Source organism: Stegodyphus dumicola, chromosome 5 (genome assembly GCF_044657685.1).
Source record: "Stegodyphus dumicola isolate Sdum_Otavi_A_Nest chromosome 5, ASM4465768v1".
Lineage (NCBI taxonomy): Eukaryota > Metazoa > Arthropoda > Arachnida > Araneae > Eresidae > Stegodyphus > Stegodyphus dumicola.
The window spans coordinates 51,715,324-51,742,672 of NC_140772.1; the positions used below are offsets into that span (position 1 = coordinate 51,715,324).

Below are 27,349 nucleotides of genomic sequence, written 5' to 3' on the forward strand. Positions count from 1 at the left end.
ACTAAATTCAAAACTTGTGAAATATGCAGATGACACCGCTATTTTTACAAAATCTTTAAAACCACAGTTTGCCGTAGACAAATTAGAAGAAGCAGTTAACATTATCGCACATTACCTCAAATCTTGGAAACTTAAAGTCAATCCGGCTAAATGTCAAATTCTGCTCTTTAGAAGGTATAGAAAATTTACTCCAGTAAACGTAAATATAAAGATAGAAGATCAGCCACTCCCCGTCGTCAATAGTACTAAATACCTGGGTGTCATTTTCGATTCACAACTTCTCTTCAAGGAACAGACTGCATATGCCTTACGGAAAGCTACAGTCGCAAAAATGGCTCTGTACCCTCTCATCAAAAGAGACTCAAAATTAAACATTCAATTAAAGAAAAGAGTTTACATGATGCTGATTAGACCGACACTACTTTACGCAATTCCCATATGGGCTACAGTGTTCAAAACGTACAGACACAAGTCTTTCAAAACAAGATTCTAAGAGAAATAGTTAATTCTCCTTGGTTCGTTAGAAATTTGCAAATACACAAAGAATTAAAAATCAGACCAATTGCTGACCAAATTATTTCAACCTGCCACAACTGTTATAGTAAAATTGAGCAGTCTCAATATGATCATATTGGGGAACTGGTCAATTGTGGTCCAACACTTGAGGGTGCTGCTGGGCGTCCTAGGAGCATTTTTCATAATCCAAGGTGGTGAAATTTGTAAATAGCTGTACATACTGTAAATATTTCCCCACTAGAGACTTTTGTGTTTTTTTCAACTTATTTAGGACTTAAAAAAGCTCAGTGGATTACTACTTTATATCATTATTTTCAAGAATTTTATATTTTATTAGTGTTCCTATAAAAAGACTTTGTTAGGGACCACAAACTGACTTAATTATGTGTGTTTCACCATCCCGCCTTCTAAACTGTGACTTATGCTGAAATATTGTGTCTTTTAAAATTACAAGTGTTTCTTAAAAAGTGTGTTTATTCCAGAACTTTGTACAGTGTGAACTGTTTGTGAATACTGTTAATTTATATGACTTTAACAGTTCTCGTACTCTTGAAATTCACAAAAAATATGTTACTGTTGACTTATTCCTCATTTGAGCCACTCCCACCAGTATAATTACGATCCATTTCATTCTGAACCTGTTTCAAAAGCATACTTAATTTAAATTACCTAATGTTTATTTTTTCAAATGCTTTATTAAGCAAACTTTTCAGCTAGTTATATCTTTCGTCACAGCTCGAACAGCTCCCAGATGCTTTTTCACTCTACATACCTTTGTATTTGCTTCAGCTTCGCTTAGTAGGCGCGGCGTTACACGCCCATTTTTTCAATTATATATACCAACGCCTAAGGGCATTTTTTTCAAAAGCGGTGGTTAAAGCAGCAGAGGCTGCTAATTGCCTCCTAACCATTCAAAAGACAAAGACAGAATACCGGGGCTTTTTCTTAAATGTCACGATGCAGTAAACCTTCATACAAAATATTATTAGTAGTTCTGTTTTATTTACTCCGGAGATCAGATTTTTGTAATTGCTATTTTCTCCTGAAATATAATAAATGGATCCTGTTTTTTAAAACTATCGTCTGATAATTTAAGCTACGACTACATTGATGATTCTTCAACAATCTATTTATTCCTGACAAAAGCTGGTACATCACATACAGTGTCTCAAAAAAGTGATGGGACACTTGTGCTTTACAAAAGGAAACTGCAATAAAATAAATTAAAAAAAACATGTAAAATTTTTTGTGGGTGTGTTTCATACTTAAATTTAGTAACAATTATTACATAACATACATTTTCTCAAAATATTAAAATATTAATTTAATAAAAATACAATTGTTTAGAACGGAGCAGAAAATGGCTCACTTAAGTGATGGGACACTACGTACTATGCAACAAAAATCGTCTGAAGTAAAAAAAGAAATCTTTTGGGGTATTTATTTTTACTCAAAAGCAATTGCCAATAATTTATAAAATCGTCTGCAGTATTTTTCTCCGGTTTGTTTTGAAATTTTTGTGTTTTTTAGCTCTGTGCAGCCATGAATGCTAAACGAAAAGAAACTTTGCCTGGAATTCGAAAATTAGTTATTAATTTGCATATTGAACGTGGAAAATCTATTAGAGAAACTACTGAAACAGTTAACGTCAGTCATTCAACAGTTTTCAATATCATTAAGCGATATAAAAAGAATCATATGATTCAGGATAAAAGAAGACCTGGCCGACCATCAAAGCTATCCCATGGAATAAAGCGAATTATCGTTCGAAATATTTAAAAAAAATCCAAGAATGAGTGCTCCTAAAGTTGCTTCTGATTTACAAGCATTATATGGAGTAATTGTTAATTCTGAGACTATTAGAAGAGTAATTCGATCTACTGGATATCACGGTAGAGCAGCCAGGAAAAAATTCCTCAAATAAGAATTCTGATTATTGGAATGAAGTTATATTTGCTGAGAGTAAATTTAATATATTTGGTTCTGACGGTAGAATCTTGGTGTGGAGAAAACCCAGGGAAGAATTTCGCAAACAGAACTTGGTGCCAACAGTAAAACATGGTGGAGGAGGAGTTATGGTATGGGGGTGTATGTTGTCCGCTGGAGTTAATAATCTTGTTTTTATTGACAGTATAATGGATCAGTACAAGTATATTGACATTTTAAATCAAAATTTGATATCTTCAGCACGAAAATTGAACCTTCATAACGATTTTAAATTCTAACAGGACAATGACCCCAAGCACAGTGCTTTGAAAGTTAGACTCTGGCTGCTGTATAACTGTCCTGAAATAATAAAAACACCCCCACAATCTCCACAATTAAATCCCATAGAGAATATTTGGCAAGAATTGGCATCAAGAATTCGCAAACACACCATTTCTTCAAAACAACAATTAAAATCGGTGCTTCAAGAAGAATGGGGTAAAATCACTCCAGAAATCCCAAAAAAAAAATAGTCGAATCCATCCCAAGAAGATTAAATCATGTTTTAAAAGTAAAAGGAAATCCAACAAAATATTAAAACCTTTTAAGAAGTAAACTTTTTGGATAAATATTTGATGAAAAAGTAAGTGTCCCATCACTTATGTGAGCCATTTTTTGCTCCGTTCTAAACAATTGTATTTTTATTAAATTAATATTTTAATATTTTGAGAAAATGTATGTTATGTAATAATTGTTACTAAATTTAAGTATGAAACACACCCACAAAAAATTTTACATGTTTTTTAAATTTATTTTATTGCAGTTTCCTTTTGTAAAGCACAAGTGTCCCATCACTTTTTTGAGACACTGTATATATATATAAACAGAACTCATCGAGTTGGGTAATAGAGTGAGTATATATATTTATATACTTTTGGTCGTACCGATTGCAACCAAAAAGGGAGATACAACACTATAGCAGTTCCACAAAATTTCAACGTTCTGGTACTACCTGTTTTTGAGTTATATAAGATATATACACGCGTACAGACATCACAAAAAAAAAAAAAAAAAAAAAAAAAAAAAAAAAAAAAAAAACTCTTCTTAATCCATTTTAAATCTATTTTGCAATCCATTTTGAGAAAATACTGCCATACGTACAAGCCATCTGTGCGTACTACCATACGTACAGATGCCGCGTAAAAACGTCATTCAAATAGACTTAAGGGAGGGCAAAATGCATATTCGTTGAAATATGACACCCGAAATTTTTCGCGATTACAATGCTTCCTTTACTTCGCACAACGAAGTAAAAGATGAGTATAAAGAATCACAATGCTTTCCGTTTTCCTTCTGCATAATTCTTTTATTGCCTCTGTTTTTTATTAAAGGTATTTTTAGTAAGTAATATTTTCAGAATCTGATATTCTTAACAGTTTCAAAAAACCAGTCTCGAGATATAAATTAATAACTAATTCAAGAATTCCCAAATCTCAAGGAAGCGAAAACGTTAAGGAAACAGGCACAAGTTAATATATATGTCAGAAAAATTTTATGATGCATGTAAAGAAAATTTCAGTCCCATTTTCTTTTTTTCTTTTTTTCCCCCCTTTTCTTTTTTGATGGGATAAAGCTCGCATTTATACATTTCTAAGTTCTGCTTCAAACCGTAGTGTGATGACTCCGTTAGCGAAGTTTTCAACGATTACTGTGAATCAACGATTACGATTACTGTGCGATCCTCGCGAAGGATGGAGTGTGTTTTTTAGAAGCCTAAGTAGACTGTAGATTAAAAACAATGGACTGGTTAATCCAGCTGAAAATGTTTGAATAAAACTAAAAAGGAAGTGAGTGCGAAGAATCCAATAAATAAAATGCAGTTAACTGAAGATATAATTTCATACTATAGTATCATTTTTATCAAACGATGAATTTAAAAGTCCTGTACGTATGTCCAGGAAATGTGCTTCTATGAATAAAAGGGCTTTTTATCCCTAATTCCATATTAATAATCTGTATATCTTTACATATATTTTAAGTTCATTAAAGCTTTAATGAACTTCGAGTAGACGTTAGAAATTTTAGAAATTAAATTAAAAATAAAGTTGAAAATGTCGTTCCAAATCTGTGGATAATTAAATAATGTAGATTGTATTACAAAACGTTAGGTTACCATGCATTTATTATTCATGTAATTTAGTACATATTGCCATTGCATGAATTACTAGATTTTTAATTTATCTCCTTCAAGGTTTGCAAAATAGTTTTTCGAATGTTGCCATTCGAGATGGTATAACATTTTAAATTTCTTTTTTGAAGTATTACTGGTTAATAAACTCATAACTTTAAAAGCAGCAAACGAAATTTATATAATTTAAAAACTTATTTTTTAGTAATTAATGCGGTTAGTGTAATTTAAAATGCATTCAATTACAACATAAATATGAATATTAGCATTATTATTATAACTAATAAAAAATAGTATCTAAATGTCATGTATTACTTACTACCGGACATGTTTTTAACAGTTTTTAGCAAAATTAAACACATTTGACGTTCATCCATAATATGTATAACAACGCTGACATTTTAAACACGCAAGAATGAATTTATGAAAATATTTTCTTGAAACTCTCAGAATGATACATTAATATCTGAGTATGTTTGAAAACCAGAGTTATCATTTTCATTGTGAATTCAATTTTATAATACGCATTCAAGAATGCTTAGAGTTCCATTTCTTAATTTACTTAATTTCCTCAGACTGTATGTCAGTGGAGTTATCTATGAAAATAACAACTGATTCAGAAAATGGTTTAAACAACATTTTTATTTAAAACTTTAAACTTAACAGATGCATGCCTTCTGCTTACAATGCTCGCTATGCGCTGACATCAGTGTACAATTTTATCCGCCTTGTAATGTGTCAAGTTTGGAATAAAATGTTATTTTCTGTCTAGTGGTGCACTTTAGTAATATAGTTTCGGTATGTCAGGCTAGAAGATTCCAGTTATGCTTAACATTCTGTGTCATGTGACTACCATTCAATCTTTTTTTATGTCGGATCATGGAGATTCTGCTGTACTTAAAAAAACAGGTGCCCTGACACAACAATGTCGCACCTGTATGCTTTCGAGATGCACAACCTGAAAAATTTGTAGTGATCGACGATATCTTCAGCACTCTTATGCCAATTCGACGTTTTTCATCAAGATGTGGGCAGTTTTATAACTATTCAACGTTTTCCATAAAGTGGTCGAAGTTATTTCCTCCCCTGCGTAGTAATTAAAACGAAAATAGGACTTGCAAAAGTCTGCGCGCTCCTTTATGGATAACGCTGGATTGGGTAGGGGTGTCAGCGATAAATTTCAAGTGAGAAACTGATCTTCAGTTTGTCCACGATCCCTTACACCACGGCACAGCTATGAAGACGTCTGTCTTTTGGCACAACGGTAAACTCACCATTATGCCGGGGTACTGTTATGAGAGCGTCCCTCGCTAAACGATGGTTGTTCAATCTGTGCTCCAATGACGACGAATAGGCTGGTTGCTCGGAGTTTTTGTAGTTTCTTCTTGGGTAGTTTTAATTTAAGCCAATTTTTCCTAGAAAATCCTCCACAAAGATATTGCTATTTAGGTTGAAAGCCCTCGAATGCTTTACCTTAATTTAACCATTAAGTCGTTTCTGTAAGTCAGATTAATTCCTTTTGTATGCTTTTGAATAATTATTTTGTTAAAAATTATACTGTATATTGTAATCCATTTTTACTCCTGAATTTAAAAAACGGAGATTTTGATATTATCTTCAAAAGCTGAGACATTCTTTTTCGAATACTGCATGAGAACTTTTGTCTGAATAGAAAGACGTATTTGTTAACAGAAGGAAAAAAATTAACGACTGTTCTAAAGAAAGGGGGAGAACGTTTCTTGCTTTTTGACTCTGACTCAGCTTTCTGTTGCAATTCGGCCTATTAACGCTTATTTTTCATTAATCAGTCCTTCAAATGAAAGCAAGATTTTATTCCCATTATTCGGTTATCAATGGAATCACATTCTTTTATTATGGGATACTAATGTGAAAGGCATTTCTGAAAGGATATTTTTCTGATGCAGTTCTATTACCATTACATATTGCCAAATTTAATAAAGTTTTATCAAACAATATTAACTTATCATTTAGCATTTTAGCACATCTTTACCAGCACAAACACTCGTTTTCATTTAACTGTAGGTTAAATTGCCTAACAAATTTATCTTTTATTGGATCTTAAAATGAGTTAAATTCTGTCATCTCTTAACTAGCTACGAAGCAAATCAGAAATAATGCTAAAGTTACTAATAATCCTTTTTAGCAAATATTAATAATGGCTTTTAAAATTATGCTACATAGATTTGTTTAACCCAAACGGGTAGGGAAAAGTAGCACTGAAATAGAGGTCCAAAAAGCAATCATTTTCACCTTTAAATCAACTTTCCTTTATTTATTAAATCAAATTTTATTTATTACATTTTAAAATCAATTTTTTGGTCCAAAGATGCAATTTGCCCAGAAGGACTATTAATTTCGTTTTGGCATTTTGCTTTGGCATTTCATTTTGGCGATTCACGATAAGCGTTGTTTCACTTTTCAACTTGTTGCCACCAAATATTACCGGCATGTACTATAGTTAAAGTAATTGAATAATGAAGAATATGCATGAATGTATGTACGTTTCTCGCATTTGATAAAACAACGGTACCTATAGCTTTCAAAATTTGAATAACGTAATCTTCCATAGAATATGGGCATGTGGAAGCTTTAAATTGGAATTTGGTATTTGTTTTATTATCGATCTCCTTTTTTGTAGCACATTAACGAATTTTTGATTAATAAACTAAAAATTTCAAAGCCAGCAATGGCAACCCTATACGGGAGAAAAAAAAAATTTATCTCCAGCGCGCGAGACCCTATATCGGAAATTCTAAAAATATGCTCATTTAAAAATTATTTTGCGATACTGCTGTTGAACTGAATTTTATGGTTTGAGTACGTAGAACATGATGTTTAATAAATAAAGGAAACGTACAAAACGCTAGAAAAACGCCCCTTTGGATGTAATTTAAAATCTGAAACCTTTCAGAATTTTTGTTGTTGTTTTTTATTTCATTTTTCAGAAGGAATTATTTATTTATAATAAAAATATGCGATTACAGCATATAATACCTAAGAAAATATTAGAGTGAGAAATCGTTATTCAAGAAATAACTGTCATCACATTGTTACCTAAATGTAGCAAGCATTGTTGTTCGTATACTTTGCAAGCAAATATTTTGTAAAGTCTGATTTTTATCGATGCTGGAACGTGAAAAATCTACAATGTCCTAGCCGAAAGTCGAGCTTCGGGCCTCCCGAATACACGTCGAGCGTGCTGAAAGGAGAGGTATAAAACTCTAAGATAAGACCATTCATTATTACTTTCTTATACGAAATAAAGGAGGTATTGTAATAGTGAAATATTTCGACGGAAATATCCATTTTGTTAGTTCCCAAATCCATTAGGACAATTTTTTTTTTTTTTTTTGCACGGTATTCGTACGTACACACAGAATAAAAGACTTTCCACCTTAAAAAGACAAACGGATTGCAAAGTCATTTAAATGGTTTTCAAAGGGAGTTTTTTTTATTAAAGTCCATACGTTATGTATCTCGGATAACTCAAAAACGATTAGCCGTAGAACGCTGAAATTTTGAATATGGGCTACTATAATATCTAGCTGGGCATCTTTCTATTTTATCGCAATCGACAGCACAAAAAGTATATATATATATGGGAGGAGGTGTTATGCAATACAGGAAGAGCACGAGTTAAGAATAACTAACTAATTTATTTATGCATTACTAAGCTGGAATAAATGGAGAGTGAAAGATGAAAATGACATATATCTGATGATGAATGGAATTTATATAAGAAGAAGGTAACCCCCATTGGATAAGTTCAGTCCACGAAAAGTTCCAGTTATACTGAAGTTCCCAGTTGTTGCTTTTATCAGCACTCTCGGGGACAAACAACTGCTGGTGGATCTCTACACCACGACTGAAAAATTACAGTTACTCAAACACAAGTCGAAAATCCAGCCCTTCTAGAGTTTTCTTGGAGGAATACAAGCCGTCTGCTTGCATCGAAGAAACACGTTCGTTCCCTTCCACGGCTAATTTCCACAGAATTTCGTGTTTTAACCGGTATAACTTTATCTTCATCTAAGTAAGTAGCCAAACGTTTGTACCTTTCATCTTCTCCTTTGAAAGACTGTTGTTGAATCATCTTTACAAATTTCAATACTGCTTTTTGAAATTCGAAAGAAGGGCGTTCTGCCGTTCTTTCTTCCTTTCTGCAGAGACAATTATTTCTAAATCTTATACTCCAACCCATTCAATGAATCATATGTGAGTACTTAAAAAAGTGCGAATATATCCTATTACATTGGATAACATTTTCAATAATAGCTAAAAGATTTTGTAGATTTTAACTCCTCCTTTTCCTGTCTCTTCTTCATTAATGTCTTCATTCAAGATGCTTCCACAGCTGCAAAAATGAGTAAGTTTCGTAAACCATTGTGGGTCCTCCCACCATCTGAGTCACAAAAAGTATTTGTTGTGGAGCCCTAGATAGAAAATCGGCAGGATTCATCATCTACGTGATTTTGTGCGAAAAGAGAAGTTAGTTTTCTTACCTCTTGTAGTCGATTTCTGAAAAACACTAACCATTTTTCATCTCTATCTATCCGTACGAATACAGTAATTGAATTGCTCCAGAAGCAACAATTTACAAGCTTCTAATATTCAATGCTTCAACTACCGAATTTGTCACCGAATTACTAAAAAACCTGGTATTGATAAAATTTACGATCTAAAATGTCTACTACATTATGCTATTATTGTGGAACGTTATAAAGTCAAGGAATGTTGTACAGCGTCATAACTGCCAACACTTCAATCATTCGTCTGAAGTCTGCACAATTAAATCTCGCTGTGTGAAATGCTGTGGACAACACAAAAGCGTTGACTGTGAGGCCAAAATGATCAATAACATCAAGTGCTGTACTGCCAAGGTCCTCATTAGGCTAATCACAGAGGATGTCCTAAAACTTCTCATAACTAACAGAATATAGTTAGTAAGAAACCTTCAAGCATTTCTGTTAAGCCAGACGGAAATATAGTACTTCTTCTGAATGAAACTTCTGCTTTAAGACCAAACGTGAACAGCACTAAAAATCACTCAGCCTAAGCTCTATCACTCAGAATTAAATATAAATCCTATACAAGCATTACAATTTAAATATGTTAATGAGATGAATGAAATTGCGATTTCATTTTTAAAAGTTCCTCATTCATATTGAGGTTCGAAATGAGATGTACCGATTCTAAGGAACGAGGCTAAATGCTCATCTGTCACTCTACTTCTGAAATAATTCTTTCTAAGGTTCATTGTTGAAAACACTTGTTCGCATATATAAGATGAAGCAAATATAGTACTGATTTTCTGGGCGTGAGATATTCAATTTGGGAAACTTACTTTCGATAATGATTTGCAAAACTCTAACTATGGTATATTTAGAAACAACTGCTTGAGATGACTGTTATATTGCAACTCAATTAATTCAAGCTGCAAATTTGACATCATGGCTTCACAGTTTACGTTGAAAGGCATAGTAAAAATATCCAGTTCTGTTTGAATAGCACTGAAATCTTGAAATCTGCGTTCGAACTCAAAATGCAGTTTTTTCAAGCCATCTCCATAATTATTAAGCTTCTTTTCATTTACTGAGGGTATTGAATTTAACCTCGGAAAATGAGACAAGTTGTTCTTAGCTAGCTGCCCAGCAAACAGATTAAATTTTAGTTTAAAAGCTTTGAGATGGGCCCAGATATCATCGATAAATTGATTTTTCCCTTGCATCTTGACATTCAAGTTGCTCATATGACAAAGACGATCTGTGAAAAATGCGAAGTCCGAAAGCCATTCTGTATCTTCTAACATTTCGCACTCCGCAGAACATTGTTTCTCATGGAAGAATGACACAATGCCGTCTTTCAGCTGCCAGACTCGCTCGAAAACACATCCTGCACTAGGCCACCTTACTTTCCTGTAATACAGTACATCAGAGTATTCAGACTGGACAAGACTGAAGAAAATCGCGAAATCGCCTGTGAGTAAGCCCACGAGACCGAATAGTATTTACAAGCTTCACGACTGCATTAAGCATGGGTTTCATATTCAATGCAGATTTACACAGAGCATCTCGATGTATAACACAATGTAGAAAAACAACATTGTTCCCGGGATAGTTTTGATTAAAGAGTCCAAGAAATCCAGATTTTTTTTCCTGTCATATTTGGTGCTCCATCTGTCGTAATATTACACATATTTGTTATAGGCACTTTCAAAGTTAAAAGCCCTTCCTGAAATTCACGAAAAATATCACATCCCGTTGTAGTTCCCTTTAAAGAACGCATGCACGCCAGTTCCTCGATAATTTCAAAGTTCTCATCAACACCTCTTATATATATACTAATTGAGCAGTATCATTTATATCAGTGCTTTCAACCATAGCTATGGAGCAAAATGTAAACTGGCCAATCTTTGACTCTAATTGTGATGTCAAATTTTTAGCGGTGTCTTCGATTCTAGAAGTCACCGTTTTTCGAGATATGCTTACAGTCTTAAAATTATTTTTTTTGTCTGGACATAAAACATCACAAACTTGAGCATGCATTGTTTAACAAACTCCCCATCACTGAGAGCTTTGTTTTTTTTTTTTTTTTTCTCCAGCAATATTGTATGCTACAATGTAACTTGCATATGTAGCTGCTTCTTGGATACTGTTTACGTTCTTGAAAAAATTTTGTCGGCCTGATAATTTTTCACAAAGACTTTCCGCATTTTTTTTTTTTTTTTTTTTTTTTTTTTTTTTTTTTTTCATATTCGGGCATTGCTTCGTCATTGGAATTCTTATGCTTAGATATGAAATGATGAGAAACGTTATATTCTTTGAAGAATGCTACAGCTTCATTGCAGATGAGACAGACTGGTTTACCTTTTACAAATGTAAATAAAAATATTTCCAGGTCCATTCAGCATTAAAAGCACGGCATTCTGAATCAACTTTACGTATTTTAGTAGCCACTTGGGGATTGAAATATTTTAGGAATAACCCAAACAAGCACTAGCTACGCTATACTTTTAATAATTTCACCACTGTTCACAATGATGCTATGTGTCCGCAATTTTTCCATACGCAATCAATAATATTAGAACTCGCGCCAAAAGAAAACGCTGCTGGCTGGAGCTTAAAAATGCGCAATCTGCCACATGCCATGTCTAATTCACCTATATATTGGGATACCCATATGTCTTCTCCTCGAAAAAGCGATAACGATTCTTGGCGCCAATCTACAGGTATAACTAACAAAGAACTTCCGCTTTTAACACTTTACTGATTGAAAGCTGTCTGTGTTTACTATTTCCGTCCATTTATGTTTTGTAAAACAAAAATAGAAAAAGTAAAAAGATCATCAGTCCTTTGAAAGGAAGAAAAAAAAATAATATTTAAACAAAGTAGAAAAGATATGTGTGTGTATGTGATTATGGCAAAGCCTCGAGGGCTATCTTCCTAAAGGTAGGGATGCCTTCGTGGACGACTTTCTAAGGGGAAACTGGCTCGTATACTCGTTACACATAGGAACCACAAAGTAGAAAAGGAGATGGATATATAATATTTAAATAATATATTTCTTTTAATTTGCCTCGGACCGGCATTTAAAATTTTATTTGCGGGCCAGATAGAGCCTTCCGGTGGGCCGGAGTTGGCCCATCTCTGGTCTAGAACAACTTTTGCTGTTTTAATATTAATTATGTGTATGGAAATACTTGTCGCAATATCAGTTTTAGGTCTAGAAGTGAAAATTATTTGTAACATAGAAGTGTTGTATTTTTTCCAAATTAGGTGAAAATACCAAAGTATAAAAATTAAATAATTGAGTTTTAATTATATTACAAATATGTAAGTTTAAAATTGTTAAAAATAGTTTGAAACATTTTGTATTTTTGCCGCCAGAAAAATCGTTGATCAATTCTGTTATTTGGATGTGGCGCCATCTAGTAGTAAGTTTCTAAAATGTAAAGTGAATAAATTTATTGTAGTTAATAAAACATAATAATTTACTAACTTTTTGTAAGCATTTAAAAATTACCTCGGATAATAAAATAATTTCATATTAATGTTATATGAAATTTAATAAGAAGTAAATTTAGAGATTTCAGTTCTAAAATGTAATTCGTTATTAGAAATCATTCAGCGAATTTTAGGAAAGTTTACTTCAGAAATAAATTTTGATTATTCCAGTTATACTTTCAGGAATTCAAATGCATTATATATTCAAGTTTTAAAATATGACGATACAAGAACAAAGTACGCCAACAATATATACATTTATATATCTCCTGTTACATATTTGCAAGTAGGTTATCTCTTTTGAAGTTATTTATAGATATAATTTTATTTCTAACTTTAAAATGCATATATACATACATATGAAATATGAAAAGAAAAATTTAACACATAAAATTTTATAATTTATTTTTTTATAACCAAAGCTGTGACAATTTCTCTTCCTCCTAGTAACATTTATCATATGAAAACAACCTTACAGGATAAGATTATCTATATATTAATTTTAAAAATCTTTCAGCATTGTATAAAAATAGATAACTCCAGTCACAAAAGAAGGTGCATAAAATTAATCACGGAGACTGAAAGATAAGAATTATAAAAGTTTCTCAATTTCTTCGGTTAGGGCAAGACTTGTCACGTTTTGAATGGGCCTGCTCATGACGTCACATGACATTGGGTTGCATCACAGATAGCTGGCGTCATCGATTAAGTTGGAAGTACGAAATCGTCATAGCAACGATGTAATGCGCTGCTTGAAATTCAGGTCACTGTTAAACAACGCCCCCTATGTAGCCCATCTGAAGTTTTATTAACATATATATGTAAATAGAGAGATAAAATAGTTACCGTTGAAATATTCAGTTAGGTGTCTTCTTTACCCTACAAAGAACTCGGAGAGAATATTCTTTTCCAAAATGGCTTCCGTAAGTATTCAAGGTTCTTAACTCTGTTACTTGTGAGTGAGTACCTTGCTCTCCCCCTTATTTTTGAATTACAAAATTTTATGATACTTTAAAAAACGAATCAGTTTTATTTTTTCAAATGGGTAATATTATTTGATATTTATTTTCATTATAGTTTAGCCTGACTGTTTTTCTTAATCATAAAACTAAGAAATTTATTTAAAATTCCTAAACTTAAAAGAAAATGACCAAGAAAGAATTGGATAATGATTGAACATTAGTTGCAAAGTGGTTTTATGATTTACTAATTACTTCTAAAAGAGAATTCTTTTTTCAGTTACCTTTCAAACCAAGCTGTTATATTTCGATTAAGAGAATTACAAATTTATTTAAAAATTTTTAGACTGGTTTACACATTTATATAAAACATTATGCTAAAAATATCCTTATTGTAAGTAAATTTGTTATTATAATAATTTTTCGGTATCTGAAACAATAAATTACCTATTCATTGGAAAATTTTCTACCAGACCGTGAACTTTAAATTTGATTTCAAAACTGTATAGCAATTTATCTTCACTTTTATACACTGTGACAATAAATTAACAAATTAATCATTCTGCAGCGAACATACAGCTGCTTGTTTGGATTTTTACAGACAAAAAATATATACATGGGTATTTGTACTGTGATGTATTTAGATCACCTGTTGAGCTTCATATTTTCGATGATTTGAAGAAATTATAAAACTTAAATTACGCACAATAAATACTTTCTAAACTAAGAAGTTAGTTTCTCAAGCCACAACTTAGTTATCTTGTGGTTTGAGCAATTCTTCCATTATTTCGTTAGAACGGTTCACATAGAACTTCTAAAATTTTAGTGGTTGTTCAAAAAACTGAAGGAATAAATTAAATAGTAAGTTATAGCTTCTATTGAGTAATCAGTATTTTCATTCTTTGGCTGCAGAACCATCTATGAGTGTTTACAACTATTAGATTTTTTTATTCTTTTCATTTTGTCGGGGGGGGGGAGAGGAAAGAAAAACCAGCTTCAATGGTTGGTTTCAACGCGTAAATATTTTGGGCGTTAAAGCTAGAATTATGATTAATTAGATAACTAAAGTTCTTAACAGCATAACCAATACTACATATAATGCTTATACATTTCAAATACCTATAAACCTTTTCCTATTTTTTAACATGTCGGATCGGTGTAATTATTTTCACTTACCGGTTTTTTGTTCGCTACAAATAAAGTTGTAGCGGACAGATTAGTGATCAAGGATAAAAATCTCTCACCTAGTTTCCGTTTTTATAAAAGTGGGTAACTTCTTAACGTAAAAAAGTCTGTATTTTGGTGCCATTAGTGTGTAAGCAACCATCACCACCTCAGTTTGGCTGGAGCTTGTCCAGTCGCGCTGGGTAGAAAATAATTATCACCTTTCTGTCACGGGTTGTCATTGTTAGCGTGTCCGACTGGCAGTCAGAAGGTTTAAATGTTGAATACCAACGATAACTTAGCTGATTGTTCAGATTTCTTAGTTTCAAAAGTTATAAATGGTTCTATAGTGGCGCTGGACTAAAATGTGGTGGACAGTGCACCAGGGAGATAGGCACCCAGACCTAGGCTGTGAAAGCAGACACGATTTAATACCAAAACTACGGAAGAGGTCGAAACCCCAAAGACAATCTTCAGGATTATCGAATATGTAACGATTACACAGGCCGATACTAACTTGCCAGTGTTCTTACAGTTCCTGTCGATCCTGGACAGACCACCGAACAAAACGGTGGTTACAGTCCTGTGAAGGCAGATAATCTCGCCCATACTGTCCGCTCCTAATATATAGACAGAGCGAGTGACCAACTTGGGGTTCCGGCCGATTAGCCGCGTAAGCAGGACAGCAAATTCACGCGTTGCTGCCCATCCCCCCACGTCGAGAGAGAGCCCGCGGAGAAGAATGTGGAGGACAATAAATTCATCACTACTTGTGTTTAGTAACTGGTATCCTCCTTTCCTAGTTGCCCATTAGAGTGGGGGAGAATATAACGAATTTTCACCTTTCCCATTGAGTGCTCTCCGGATGTAAGTGGACCAATTCCGGGCTGGCAGTCCGAACGTCCGGAATTAAAAGCGCAGTCATGATGAGCTTGTAGCTAACTTTTCATGTTTCCTGCTCTGAAAAGCGTAATAGACAAGTATAATAAATAAAACGTCATACAATCGAATATTGTTTCGAACGCCCTATAATTTCTCGGTTGCATAGCTCTGGTTATTGCGTACAGTATCGCCAGTTGTCAAAGTGCGAAGGTTTTCTTTATTTGTTGCTTAAAATAATTAACCTAAGAGATCAATTTCTTGTATATTTAAAACTTTTATCGTAGTCGAAATGACCTGATGACGGTAATATTTTTTCTTTTCCGATGTTTCAAGTCAGCGCATGTATCTTGTTATAGGAAATTGTTTGCAGTGTGCTATCCAATATTTTTTTTTTTTTAAAGACAATCGTATTGGTGAAATTCCCTATAAAAGCTGAGATTCTTTGCGTATATTTCTTTCCATAATTAACTCGAGTAACATGTTAAACAGTAATGCGCCTTTTAATATTATTTTAATGTGAGTGTGAATGCACGATAGTAAAATCTGGGAATTAAACTGTGTTTTTCGAGCTTTTAATAATTCCAGTATACATAGAAGATGATATATGTATACTTTAAATTAGAAATATTTGGAAGTCATGTTTGATTTCGTTATAAGGTTTTCTCTGTGTGGGAGGTGGGTCGGCCATTTTCCAGAGTAGGTGGAGAATTTAAGAAACAGTTTCAGCTCTTCGACTGTGTAATAATATAAAAATTATTATTATTATTATTATTATTATTATTATTATTTTGTGTGTGTCTGTGTGTGTGTGTGTGTGTGCGCGCTCACTTTTTGTTTTAGTTGTATTTAAATATTTCAAACATCTCTAAATGCTTATTCAAAGAAATTCTGTGTCGAAAGCTTTAAAAATTAACTTGAATGTGCAGATTTAGTTAAAAATATTTTTATAGTTAGTCTAATTGATGGCTGATGGCGTAGTTGGATGCATTTATTTCCAAAAATTGAATAAAAAAAGGAAAGTTGATTAAACTGTTTCTTTGATCCGATATATTGGAACAAATTCATTCCTAAATAAATATTACCATTCAATTTTAATGAACATTTCGCCAAATTAAAAATATTTAAGGAAGCGGCTGTGGCGAACTGGTGCAAATCGGATGATTCCCACGAATAATGCCTACAGAGGTGGAGCTTTTATCAAAAAATGTGTCAAATTTTAGGTGTTCATTCATCAGAATGGGAAATCAGAGAAAAATCATTATAACTGAATCAAGAAATGAAAGTAAATAATAATTATTATTATTATTAATAGGACATGCAGCATAATAATAATAATTAATTATTATTATTATGCTGCATGTCCTATTAGGGAAAGGGCAATAAGAATTCATCCACAGTTATATAAATGGAACATTTGGTTAACTATTTTTTCTGATCAGATATCATCGCTACTACAGGAGGGCGGTAAATATAAACGAATATAAATTTATAATCAGGGAAATAAAGAAATGTATTTTTTATTTCTTGAAATGTAAATGTATCTTTAAAGACTGCGTTCTTAAATTTATTTTTCATTAAACGCAGATTTCAAATTGGGCTTTAATTAAAAACTTTTAAACAAAAAAAAATTCCCATTGTTCATTGCTTTTTTATTAGTTCGAGATGGAGTGAGGGATTTGGAAAACTTTCAGAACTAGTATTTGAAAAAAAAATCATGATTCATCCCTTTTCATCTAACATTTAAACTAAAAACATTAGGGATAGAAATTAATGATTATTTATGTGTTTCGGGTACGAGACAGCTTTCCTTGGAAAATGCTCTGGGAAGACATCCCTTCCTCTAGGCAAATAGCTCTCGCATATTTTTCCATAATTAAGCTAACCAAAAAATTTTTTCAGTTATAATTTTGTCTTGCTAAGTATACGATTAGCATCCTACACATTTTAATACATTTTTAACTGGAAAAGAATCATACTTGAAATGAACAATAAGAAACTTTATGTGATAATTATTTACTATACGCGTCATATACTTGCGTGCAGGCAAGTCACAAACATCAATAGATTATGTGGAAAGGGACTGACGAAACTAACAAGATTTAATGCTAAGATTCGTAAGACACTTAAGAAAATGCATACAATAAGTCATGAAAATGTTAGCAATACCTTTATCCAATAAGCATTCTTTTGTATTTACTGAATACACGTGACTTGGAATTTCCGAAAACCTTATCATTCATGCATTACTCATGGACGGGAGCGTTGCATTTACAGTACTTAAGTTGCTCGTAGAACAGAAGGCAGTGAATGAGTAATATGATATTAATTTTAAGCACTGTTTTCGAAAATAATGATCAATAAATTTTCAAGTTTAATGATATTCCCAAGTCTGTATTCAGTCTATTTCATTTATCTGACGTGCTACGAGAGAGGAACTCACTGGAACTGTTTTAGATAATTAAAAGTGAGTTATAATTACATATAACATTAGCAATAAATATTACTGGTGAATTATAATTTCCTATGTGGTTTCGAAGTTTATGCACATCCAAAGGGTGCTTAAAAAACGAAGTTTCGTAGACAGCTTACTTGACATATTCATCCCTTGGTGACTCGGCAGACATCAGTTATGAAGCTGTAGCCACGTACGTCCCACCAAGTTAAGATCGGTACCGGCGATTGCATACTTGATCCCTAACCGCAATCACATTAAATCACGTAGCAAGGAAGACAGGAAACACGACCTTTGATGTAATGAACATGAGAAAAAAAATCGCATGGGATTACGCCAGGTTAACTTAAAGGCCACGAAAGTACAAGTAAATTGTCTCCAGGAGCACGTCCTATCCAACGACCAGGAAGTTCCGCATTGAGCTAAGAGTAGATACCCTCATTAAAATGTTAGAAATTCCATCTTGTTTGAGAATGAAATCCTTGTTGTCTTTCTATAATTGAATTTCAACATTATTACAGCATGTCTGGATATACTACATACGTGACTGTTTGCTCCGCAAGGCTAAGACTCTAAATCTACAAATATGTTATGAAGCATATTAGAAACGGAAACTGGAGAGATTCTTTATGCACTGAATGCACCTTTTGCTGTATTTCTGATAGTTATTATACTATAAACTTTTGGAATTCTGGGAGGGGGATTGTAATTCGCCTTGTTCTTATTGTTGTCGTTAAGAATATTAATACTTTTGATTTGAAATAATCGCGATCCAGCCCAAGAATTCATATTTGCCAAAAAGGAAAGGGTGACGCATATCACTGCCCAAAGATTTGGACATCTTGATAGGTGACTGTTCCTAATTTTCCCAGTTTCGGTGGAGAACGGACGGTTTCTGATGGATTCTTCCTGCCCTACCATCATGCTACTGAGGGGACTTCTGCTCGGTGGAATTTTAAGTGCCTCCTCAATACCGTAAAAGACACCATAAATTTACTAACATCCTCATGCCTTTGTCCAGATTGGAACTTGGCCCAATATACAGCAATTGGGCACTGCTTGTTTGCAAAACTGTCCATAAATTCGAATATATTATCATAGCCCTGTTTATAGTAATTTGCGATTTTTCCAAAGTTTTATAACACTTAGAAGTGGCCATGTCTTGTAAATGTTTAATTAACAACATGGCAGAAACTATAAACTCTTCGCTTTGCTCGAATTGTAATCTGAAAGGGTAAACCGACTGCTTTTGTTGTTGTAAACTGTGCAATAATTAAATAAAAATTGTCGAAACACGTCATTTTATTTCAGTATAACAGCTTTATATTTCAAATTAACTATAGAAATTGCTCAGCTGGTAAAACTACGAGTTTTTTAATGAAAACTCAATTATAAAATTTAAAAGAAAATAAATAATATTTAAAATATTTTCATTTTGGAAAGAGCACAAATTCCGAAAGGCTTATTTAATATTTCGCCCAAAATTTATATATGTTATAGAGCAAGGGTGACCAAACTTCGACAGTAAGAGTTTAAGATACAGAAAATTTCGAGAGTTGCATACTAAATTTTCCACATCTACAATTCCATATTTACGGTGTTTTAAAAGTAACAAAAGAGATTTTAACAAAAGGAAACATTGAAATAAATAAATGAAAATTTCGTGCTGTTTTTCTGTAATTATTGTAGATGTATAGAAATATATAGATGAGAACTTTTATTTCTCCTGATCTATATTCCGGATTTATTTTCATGTGATATACATATTTGAAACTGAATGCAATTGAATATTATTTTTTCAACCAGAAAACTCCGTTTATAATTATTGACTGGTTTTATCAAAAGAAAACTGAAATCGAAAGATAGAATTATAATAGTTTTTGTGAATATAAGTAAGGTAAAACTTTTCATCTGCGGAAAGAATAAAAGTCTAATTCGAGAAATAGGTAGTGATTTCCTTTAATTACAGTCACTTCATTGGAAAGAATAAGATAAATAAATCGAGACAACTTATGCTTCGGAGCTGCTTTCTCTGCTCTTCTTTCCTGCCAAAATTTTAACTAAAAATGTGGTTCAGATAGATATCTGAAAACAACTTTATAAGGTATTTTTTCTCTTCCAGTGTAACAGTAGCACTCTCGGCGCCTATTCGAGAGGTCCAGGTTCGAGTCCCTGCGAGGGCATTGCTCATTTTTCATGTATCTTGCTTAAAAAAAAAAGCCTAATTACTCTATAACTTATATTAATGAAAAGAAATTTTCTGACATATTATCGAAGAATTTCTACAAAAAATTCTACATTCTTCAACGAATGCAGAGAAACTATCAGTAATGATCCCAAGAAATTTTTATTTTGTGGTTAAAGGAGAAAGATGTCATTTATAATCAAATATCACGAATGTTGCGTTTCATTTTTAAGGATAAAGAATCTGCTGTTTGTTCGTAATGTATATATAATTTTTCATTCCGTTTAGTTTAAGTTATACAATATCTTTCAATATAAGCCTATCTGATGTAAGACTAACTAGCGCCATCACAAATCGGAAGTCTTCTGTTAATTCATAATAACTCTTAACGGAAGGAAAAGTTTTATGCATTTGTTTTATTTACAGCTGAAAGTTTAATTCCGGTGTCCACTTTAGGTGTCTAGAGTAAGGCATTTTGAAGTGTCGAGTGTTCGAAATGAAGTCTGCAGATGCCTGGGGTGTTGCGACTGAAGAAAATCAAAGATGATATTTGAAAATTAACAGTTTACATTGTAAAACTGTGACAAAATTTTACAGAGCATTGCGTAACATTTGTGGTAATCAGGCGATGCTCGTCGTACAGTCTTACTGGACTACCGCATTAACGCGTCAGACGTACAAGATAACCAAAAACCAGGAAGACCAAAAATATCAGCAGATGAAGTAAGTGTGATACTTGTAAAGGGTTACAAAGGAAGAATATAATTGAGCATTATACCAAATATCTCAAATTATGATAATTTCAGCACCACCACCAGGATATTCTGTTTTGAGAAATGCTTTGTAGAAAGGAAACGTTTCTTTACTATGGGCTCCTTACTGATTGATGTTTCTTTACTGTGTAAGGATTATGTTAATTTTATTAACAGTTAAATTTTGAGTTAAACTTCCTTTCCTATCGATTCTTGATTTCAATTTACCACTTTCGTTTTAGAATCACGTCTGAATGCTAATGAGGAAGAGCGGTTATATAACAGCAATATTATATAATATTATATAACAACAATATTAATATAAGTTCAAGCAGAAGTTCTACAATCTTAGTGAGAGAAATACCAAATAGTCTGGCTGCACGCGTCCGCCTTTTTAGGCTACTCTCTCGTAAGCTATTATTACGTTCGGCTGTACTTTAGGCCCTTGATAGCTTCGCAGTCAATTAGCGTTAAGGGGCCATTTCTGTTAGAATTTTGATAGCTTCGGCTATATCTCTTTAGTTAAGATTAGTTTAGTTTAATTCTTAGTCTCTTAAGTTGAAGCCCAAGTGTCGGCTTTATTGTACAACTCCAAGACGGAGTTCTGTTAAATCTTGATTGGAATAATAAAGGGTTATTTTACCCTTCTATCTTCTAGTTTTCTGTCACACGAACTCAAGCGATTATTCGCTTATCACTTCTTAAGATTCTTCACTTTCAACAGTAACTTAGAATTAAACAGTGGGGAATCCTACAACTGAGACGAAGATTTGATGATAAAGGTGAGTGTGAAGGTGAGTTTATTGATGCTAAAGGTGCATGTGAAATATTATGACTGAACGAGGATTAGAGATTTAGAATGAGAATTAGAGTAATCGAGGCGAAATCTCGAAAGAAATTAGAAATACTCTTGGATGAGCAGCTAATTTAAGCTATCGGCATCTGCTGTCAGCTTTGAAAAAAGATTAAAAATCGTATATCCTAAATTATACTAATTCCTTATTTAGTGAAAAAATGCGAAATGTCCTTTCTGGTTCTGGACCTTCCGAATACGCGTCGAGTGTGCTTGCAATTATATTACATTGCAAATACGAAGGCATTGCGGAAAGGCGGGAGAAAATACCTTATAAGGTTAACGAAGAATTATCCAATCTTTGATGCTGGAAGTGGTTTTTCAAAACGAATCTAAGGAAGTAGTTCAATAAATTAAGAAATATATTGGGTAAAAGAAAAGACAAATAGCATGATACCCAATTGTTAGATTCTTTGAATATGGCCACGATAGTTGTTATATTGAATGCCATCTACTTCATAGGTTTATGGTCGAAACTGTTCAAAGAAAGTTTAGCGCAATTACAGAAATTTACAATAGAGGAAAGCGAGATAAAGTGCTGCAAATTGAAATGATGCATCTCAGATCTCATTTCTTGTTTGACGGAAATGAAACTACTCAAGCTATACATCTTCCTTATAAAGGCAAAGACATCGAGACACTTATTTTGCTTCCTCTCTCTTCAGATGATTGGGAAGAGCTAAGAACCACACTTGATGGAGTTTTGTCAGTAATGTAGCAAAAGAAATTGGGGGGGGGGGGGACAGTGAAATTAGCATTACCGAAATTTCGCTTAGAATACTCAAATTCTTTTTAAAAGGTTTTTCTAAAGATGTATGTTTGAAATGAATTTTTGAATCTGGAACTGACCTCGAAAGAATGAGTGATTCGAAATAACTGGAAATTTCTGACACGTAATTTCACAAAGTTGTTTGTGTGGTAAATGAAGCAGCTGCTGGCATAGCTATGGTTGTTATGTTGAGACGTATGATAGTTGAGCATTGTTTTATAGTGATCGTCCATTCCTATTTGCTGTTTACGATAAAAGAAACGATCTGATCCTCTTCTTAGAAAGATTATAGGATGTTTTATGATCTTTCTTAGGCAAAGGAAGAAAAGATTACGTAGTTGTTCCTGTTAAGCTGTACGCAAAATGGGAGAAAATAATTTATCGGATAGCTCAACTTGTCAACTTTCATATAAAACGTATAACTTGAAAATGATTTGCCGTTTTCAATATACATATTATTGCAATTGCTGCACTTTAATTTTTATGAAATCCTAATTAATGTAATATTTTTTAATGCTTGCTGACTTTTATTTTGAATGACTTGGTTTATTTGATTACCTCAAAGCACTCGAGGGCTATCTGCCAAAGGGTAGAAATGCCATCGAGGAGGTCTTTTTAAGTTAACGTGGTCCGTATACACGTTACACATGGGAAAAATCACGAAAACGCCCAAGCAGCCAACCCGTTCACGGTATTCGAACCTTGGATAGATGGCTTTCTAAAATCATTGCAAGGTTTACATATGCATCAACGTTAACTATTGTTGCAAGAGATATGAACTCAATGAAAAAAGAACCGTGTCTTTTAGAGGAAACCGAATTCGTAATTTCAAAAAAAAAAGTAAATTCGAAATTTGTATTGTTTGGCGGAATCATCATTAAAGCGATTTCTTCTTGTAGTCAGGTGTATCATGAAAAACATAAATTTTATCTTCAGTCACACTGGAATATATGAATTTATTTTCTTCTGTAGCTTATGTTAAGATTTGAAGAGCATAAAACATTTTCTTCATTTTGCATCTTTCCGTTTACATTATGGACACGGAATACGTGTATAATTTTTTTAATTTAATTTTTGTAACGACTATTTCAAGATTTGGGAAAGGTTTTGTGCAGATAATTTATAATCTCAGAAAAATTCGTTTCCAAGTTTATGACGGTCTGATACTCCTTTTTTTTTCCATGTATATCAGCTCTTCCTTTTAAGAATTCCTTGCCGTCATTTCTTCATATACTTTCTCTTCATATTGTCACCATAAATAGCGCAAGTTTGTCTGTAAATTTCTAATAGAAGTTTACCTTTTGCGGTGAGAAATCATATTACGGTCCGCACCTTACATTTGATAATATTTTGTGCTCTTCACTAACAATTCAAACTGGTCTTAATCAATCGAATAAGCATTGGTGCAGTAATACTAAGTTAATTCGAGAGTAATGTTACAAATTCAAGATTTTTGGCAGTTTTGCCATTTTATGCATAACACCAAAATCTATCGATCGGTATGTGATGTATTCTTATTTTCTAGATACGTTTCTATATATCTTCTTATATGAACAATAAATTTACTTCTTTTTCGAAGGATATTTTAGCGCATGAATTAAAGAAATGTAAGACATCTTGCCTTGAAGGTAACACTGGTGTTTCCAGAAAAGCAGTTTACAGCCAACGTAAAGTAACGGTCTTTCTAATCAATGTAACGCATACTTTCCCAGCAGGAAAATAGCGGTACCGGGGAAGGAGGTTCTTGTTTATTTATTTATTATCTTATTGTAGGAATTGTGTATTTTATTTGACGAAAAGATAAGCTGTGAGATTTGCCACTCTACAATTAATTTTATAAAGGGAGAATTTTAAAGAGTGGGTTATTTTGTGGAACACTACCTGAATATGTATCTGAAGTTTTTTAATATCTGAGAGTCTGTAGGATTTGTATAATTGTCCAGACTCACGTATTAAAAATTGAGTGCATACTTCATTACATTTATAGCTTTAAACATAATTTATGTTTTACGATGCTCGTCACATTATAATACAAAAAGAAATGAAGTCATAGTTATGCTACTCCAAAATGAAAAAAATTACTTCTTATTCTAGACAGCAATAAAACATGAAAGAATATATTTTGAGGAATGTACACAGTGAAGTGTCAATTGGCGTCTGATAACATTGCTCCAGCTTTCCATTCATAGATTCAACACGACTGTTTTGCCATTTGCAACTGTATTCTGTCTCAAAATTTTAGTGATGCTGAAATAGCTACTCCTTTCCTTCAGACTTTGTTGAATGTCATCATGGAATATCCATGATTATAGCACAAGTGAGATAACGCTTCTAAAATCCTTAGGCTGTGGGAATCAATAATCATAGTTCTTCTGTTTTAATATTGCTTTGTTCGTCTCCATATCCCTACGTGTTATTTATGTTATTTATTATATGCTCACTAATGAACAAATATACCTCCCTATACTTCTACTAGAAATAAGTATGACATATGGATTGTGCCTCTTGTCCTCTTGTATCAAGCCAAGTTTGTATTTCCTTCTTTCATGCATGTGCTTTGCATAATAAATTAAATTATCTTTTGAAATGCCTGCCATTTGAAAATATCAGCTGTATTTCTTAAAAAATATGTAAGCATTAATTACTGTTTATATTGTGTTTAGGGAGGTAGTTACTTCTCTTCTACTCTAACGTCTGGCATTTGCTTTTCCTTTAGGAGGATGATAGTTCCTTGCCTAAGAAAGAATCTACTTCCCTTGTACAAGCCGTGAATTACTTAGCTGTTAGTTTGCATAAAGTCTTAGCCAGGGAAAATGAGAATGTGTTCTTTTCACCGTTTAGTCTATCGACAGCATTAGCCATGCTCTGTTATGGTAGTCGAGGTGAAACTTTAAAGGAAATGAAAAATGCGCTTGGATATGATATGGCTTGCTTAAGTGATGATAATTTATTATCCAGCTTTGATCATCTATTCTCAGTTTTGGAAAAGAATATAGAATCTTACACTCTAAGTTACGCCAATTCCTTAGTAATTCAGAAAGATTTTGTGGTTAAAGAAGAATTTAAATCAGCCTTAGTAAAATCTTTCAAGGCCTTGCTGCAAGACGCAGATTTTCAAAGAGAATCCGAGAAAGTAGTTCAACAGATCAATGAATGGGTGAAAGAAAAGACAAACGGCATGATTACCCGGCTGTTAAATTTCCTAGAGCCAGATACAGTAGTCGTTTTACTGAATGCTATTTATTTCAAAGGTTCGTGGTTGCACCAGTTTGAAAAAAGTTCAACACAGTCCCAGAACTTTTATAACAGAGGAAAGCAAGATGAAATTCAGCAAGTTGAAATGATGCAACTCAAAGCTCCTTTCCTGTTCATGGAGAATGATACTTTTCAAGCTTTACAATTGCCTTATGAAGGCAAAGATATCGCAATGCTCATTTTGCTTCCTCGTTCCTTGGATGGTTTGGAAGAGCTAGAGGGCAAGCTGGATGCAAAATTTATCAATGATGTAACAAAACAAATGCGAAGAAGAAAAGTGATAGTAGCATTACCGAAATTCCGCTTAGAATATTCGAAGTCTCTTAAAAAGCCTTTCCAAAATTTAGGTATGAATCGAATTTTTCAGATCGGTGCTGAGCTCGGAGGAATGAGTGATTCAAAACTACTTGAAGTTTCTGACATAGTTCACAAAGCTGTTCTTGTCGTAAACGAGGAAGGGAGTGAAGCAGCTGCTGCCACAGCTGTCATGATTGTGAAGAGATGTTTAACTGTTGAACCTTGCTTTAGAGTGGATCATCCATTTTTGTTTATTATTAGTGATAAAAGAAACGACCTGATCCTTTTTATAGGAAGAGTGCAAGAACTGTAATCTATCTAAACATTTTTTAAGAAAACAGGCAAAAACAGTATCTGTTATAAGCTTTGTGTAAATTCGAAGAAATATTTTATTAAATTATTCAGTATTTACATAAAATCTGTAAATCAAAAATGACTAAGCCTTTTCAATATGTATAGTTGTAGTTGCTACCATGATGATTTTTGCGTGAATTCTTAAAATTGTTTTTAGATATTTTCATTACAAATACTTCATTACAAGAGTATAATGTTAAATGCATTATATTTTAGGCAAGTGTAGTTAAAGCTTATTTGCGTTATAATTGTAGAAGTTTACCCCTTGGCCGTTTTGCCAACATGGAAATAATCATATTAATGATTCTAATAAAATAGTTGTATAATCTGTTTTGTTTATATTTGTTTTAGTTTTAATAGTTTAAAATATTTGTTTATAAATAAATATAACTGCCATTCATGCATGGCTTGTCAATAAAAGAGGCTTGATATCGATATGAATATTAAAAATTCACTTACAAGTACCTTTTAGTACATTCTTTAAAATTCACAATGCGTCGACTTGACGCTAACACACTACGCCTCACTCGGACGGTAATTCAAATAACAAGAACTAACCTAAAAGTTCGACGATATTAACAAGTAGTAGAAATTACTCTGCAGATCTCAGATACTCGTGTTACTTAAAACCGCGTCGAAATTTAGTGGCAACAAAGTTACGCCACGTTAATCATCAATAATGCAGAAAAAGAAGCTCACGCTACAGAGATAACGGCGCTTGCCCCAACTTCTCTAACTTTCCCTTCTAGAACTCGGTATTTAAACCTTTTCTC

At 33.0% G+C, this 27,349-nt stretch overlaps 2 protein-coding genes and 1 pseudogene across 4 annotated transcripts in view; all 3 read left to right on the forward strand.

The window, feature by feature from the left end:
• LOC118195673 (intracellular coagulation inhibitor 1 pseudogene) overlaps positions 1–27,349 on the forward strand; it is a 215,465-nt pseudogene that overhangs the window by 147,650 nt on the left and 40,466 nt on the right. The window lies entirely within an intron of this gene.
• The window catches only part of LOC118195672 (iripin-2-like), a 202,379-nt gene that overhangs the window by 147,535 nt on the left and 27,495 nt on the right, over positions 1–27,349 (forward strand). The gene's annotated exons all lie outside the window — the stretch shown is intronic.
• On the forward strand, positions 13,369–26,906 carry LOC146997098 (iripin-2-like). 2 transcript variants are annotated; one of them, XM_085816647.1, is made up of 2 exons: positions 13,369–13,577; positions 25,387–26,906. In XM_085816647.1, exons 1-2 carry the CDS (start codon positions 13,569–13,571, stop codon positions 26,533–26,535), a joined length of 1,158 nt encoding a protein of 385 aa, XP_085672773.1. In that variant the 5' UTR covers positions 13,369–13,568; the 3' UTR covers positions 26,536–26,906. The 2 variants fall into 2 exon arrangements, with proteins under 2 accessions (XP_085672773.1, XP_085672774.1); XM_085816648.1 differs by lacking the exon at positions 13,369–13,577 and adding an exon at positions 21,807–21,830.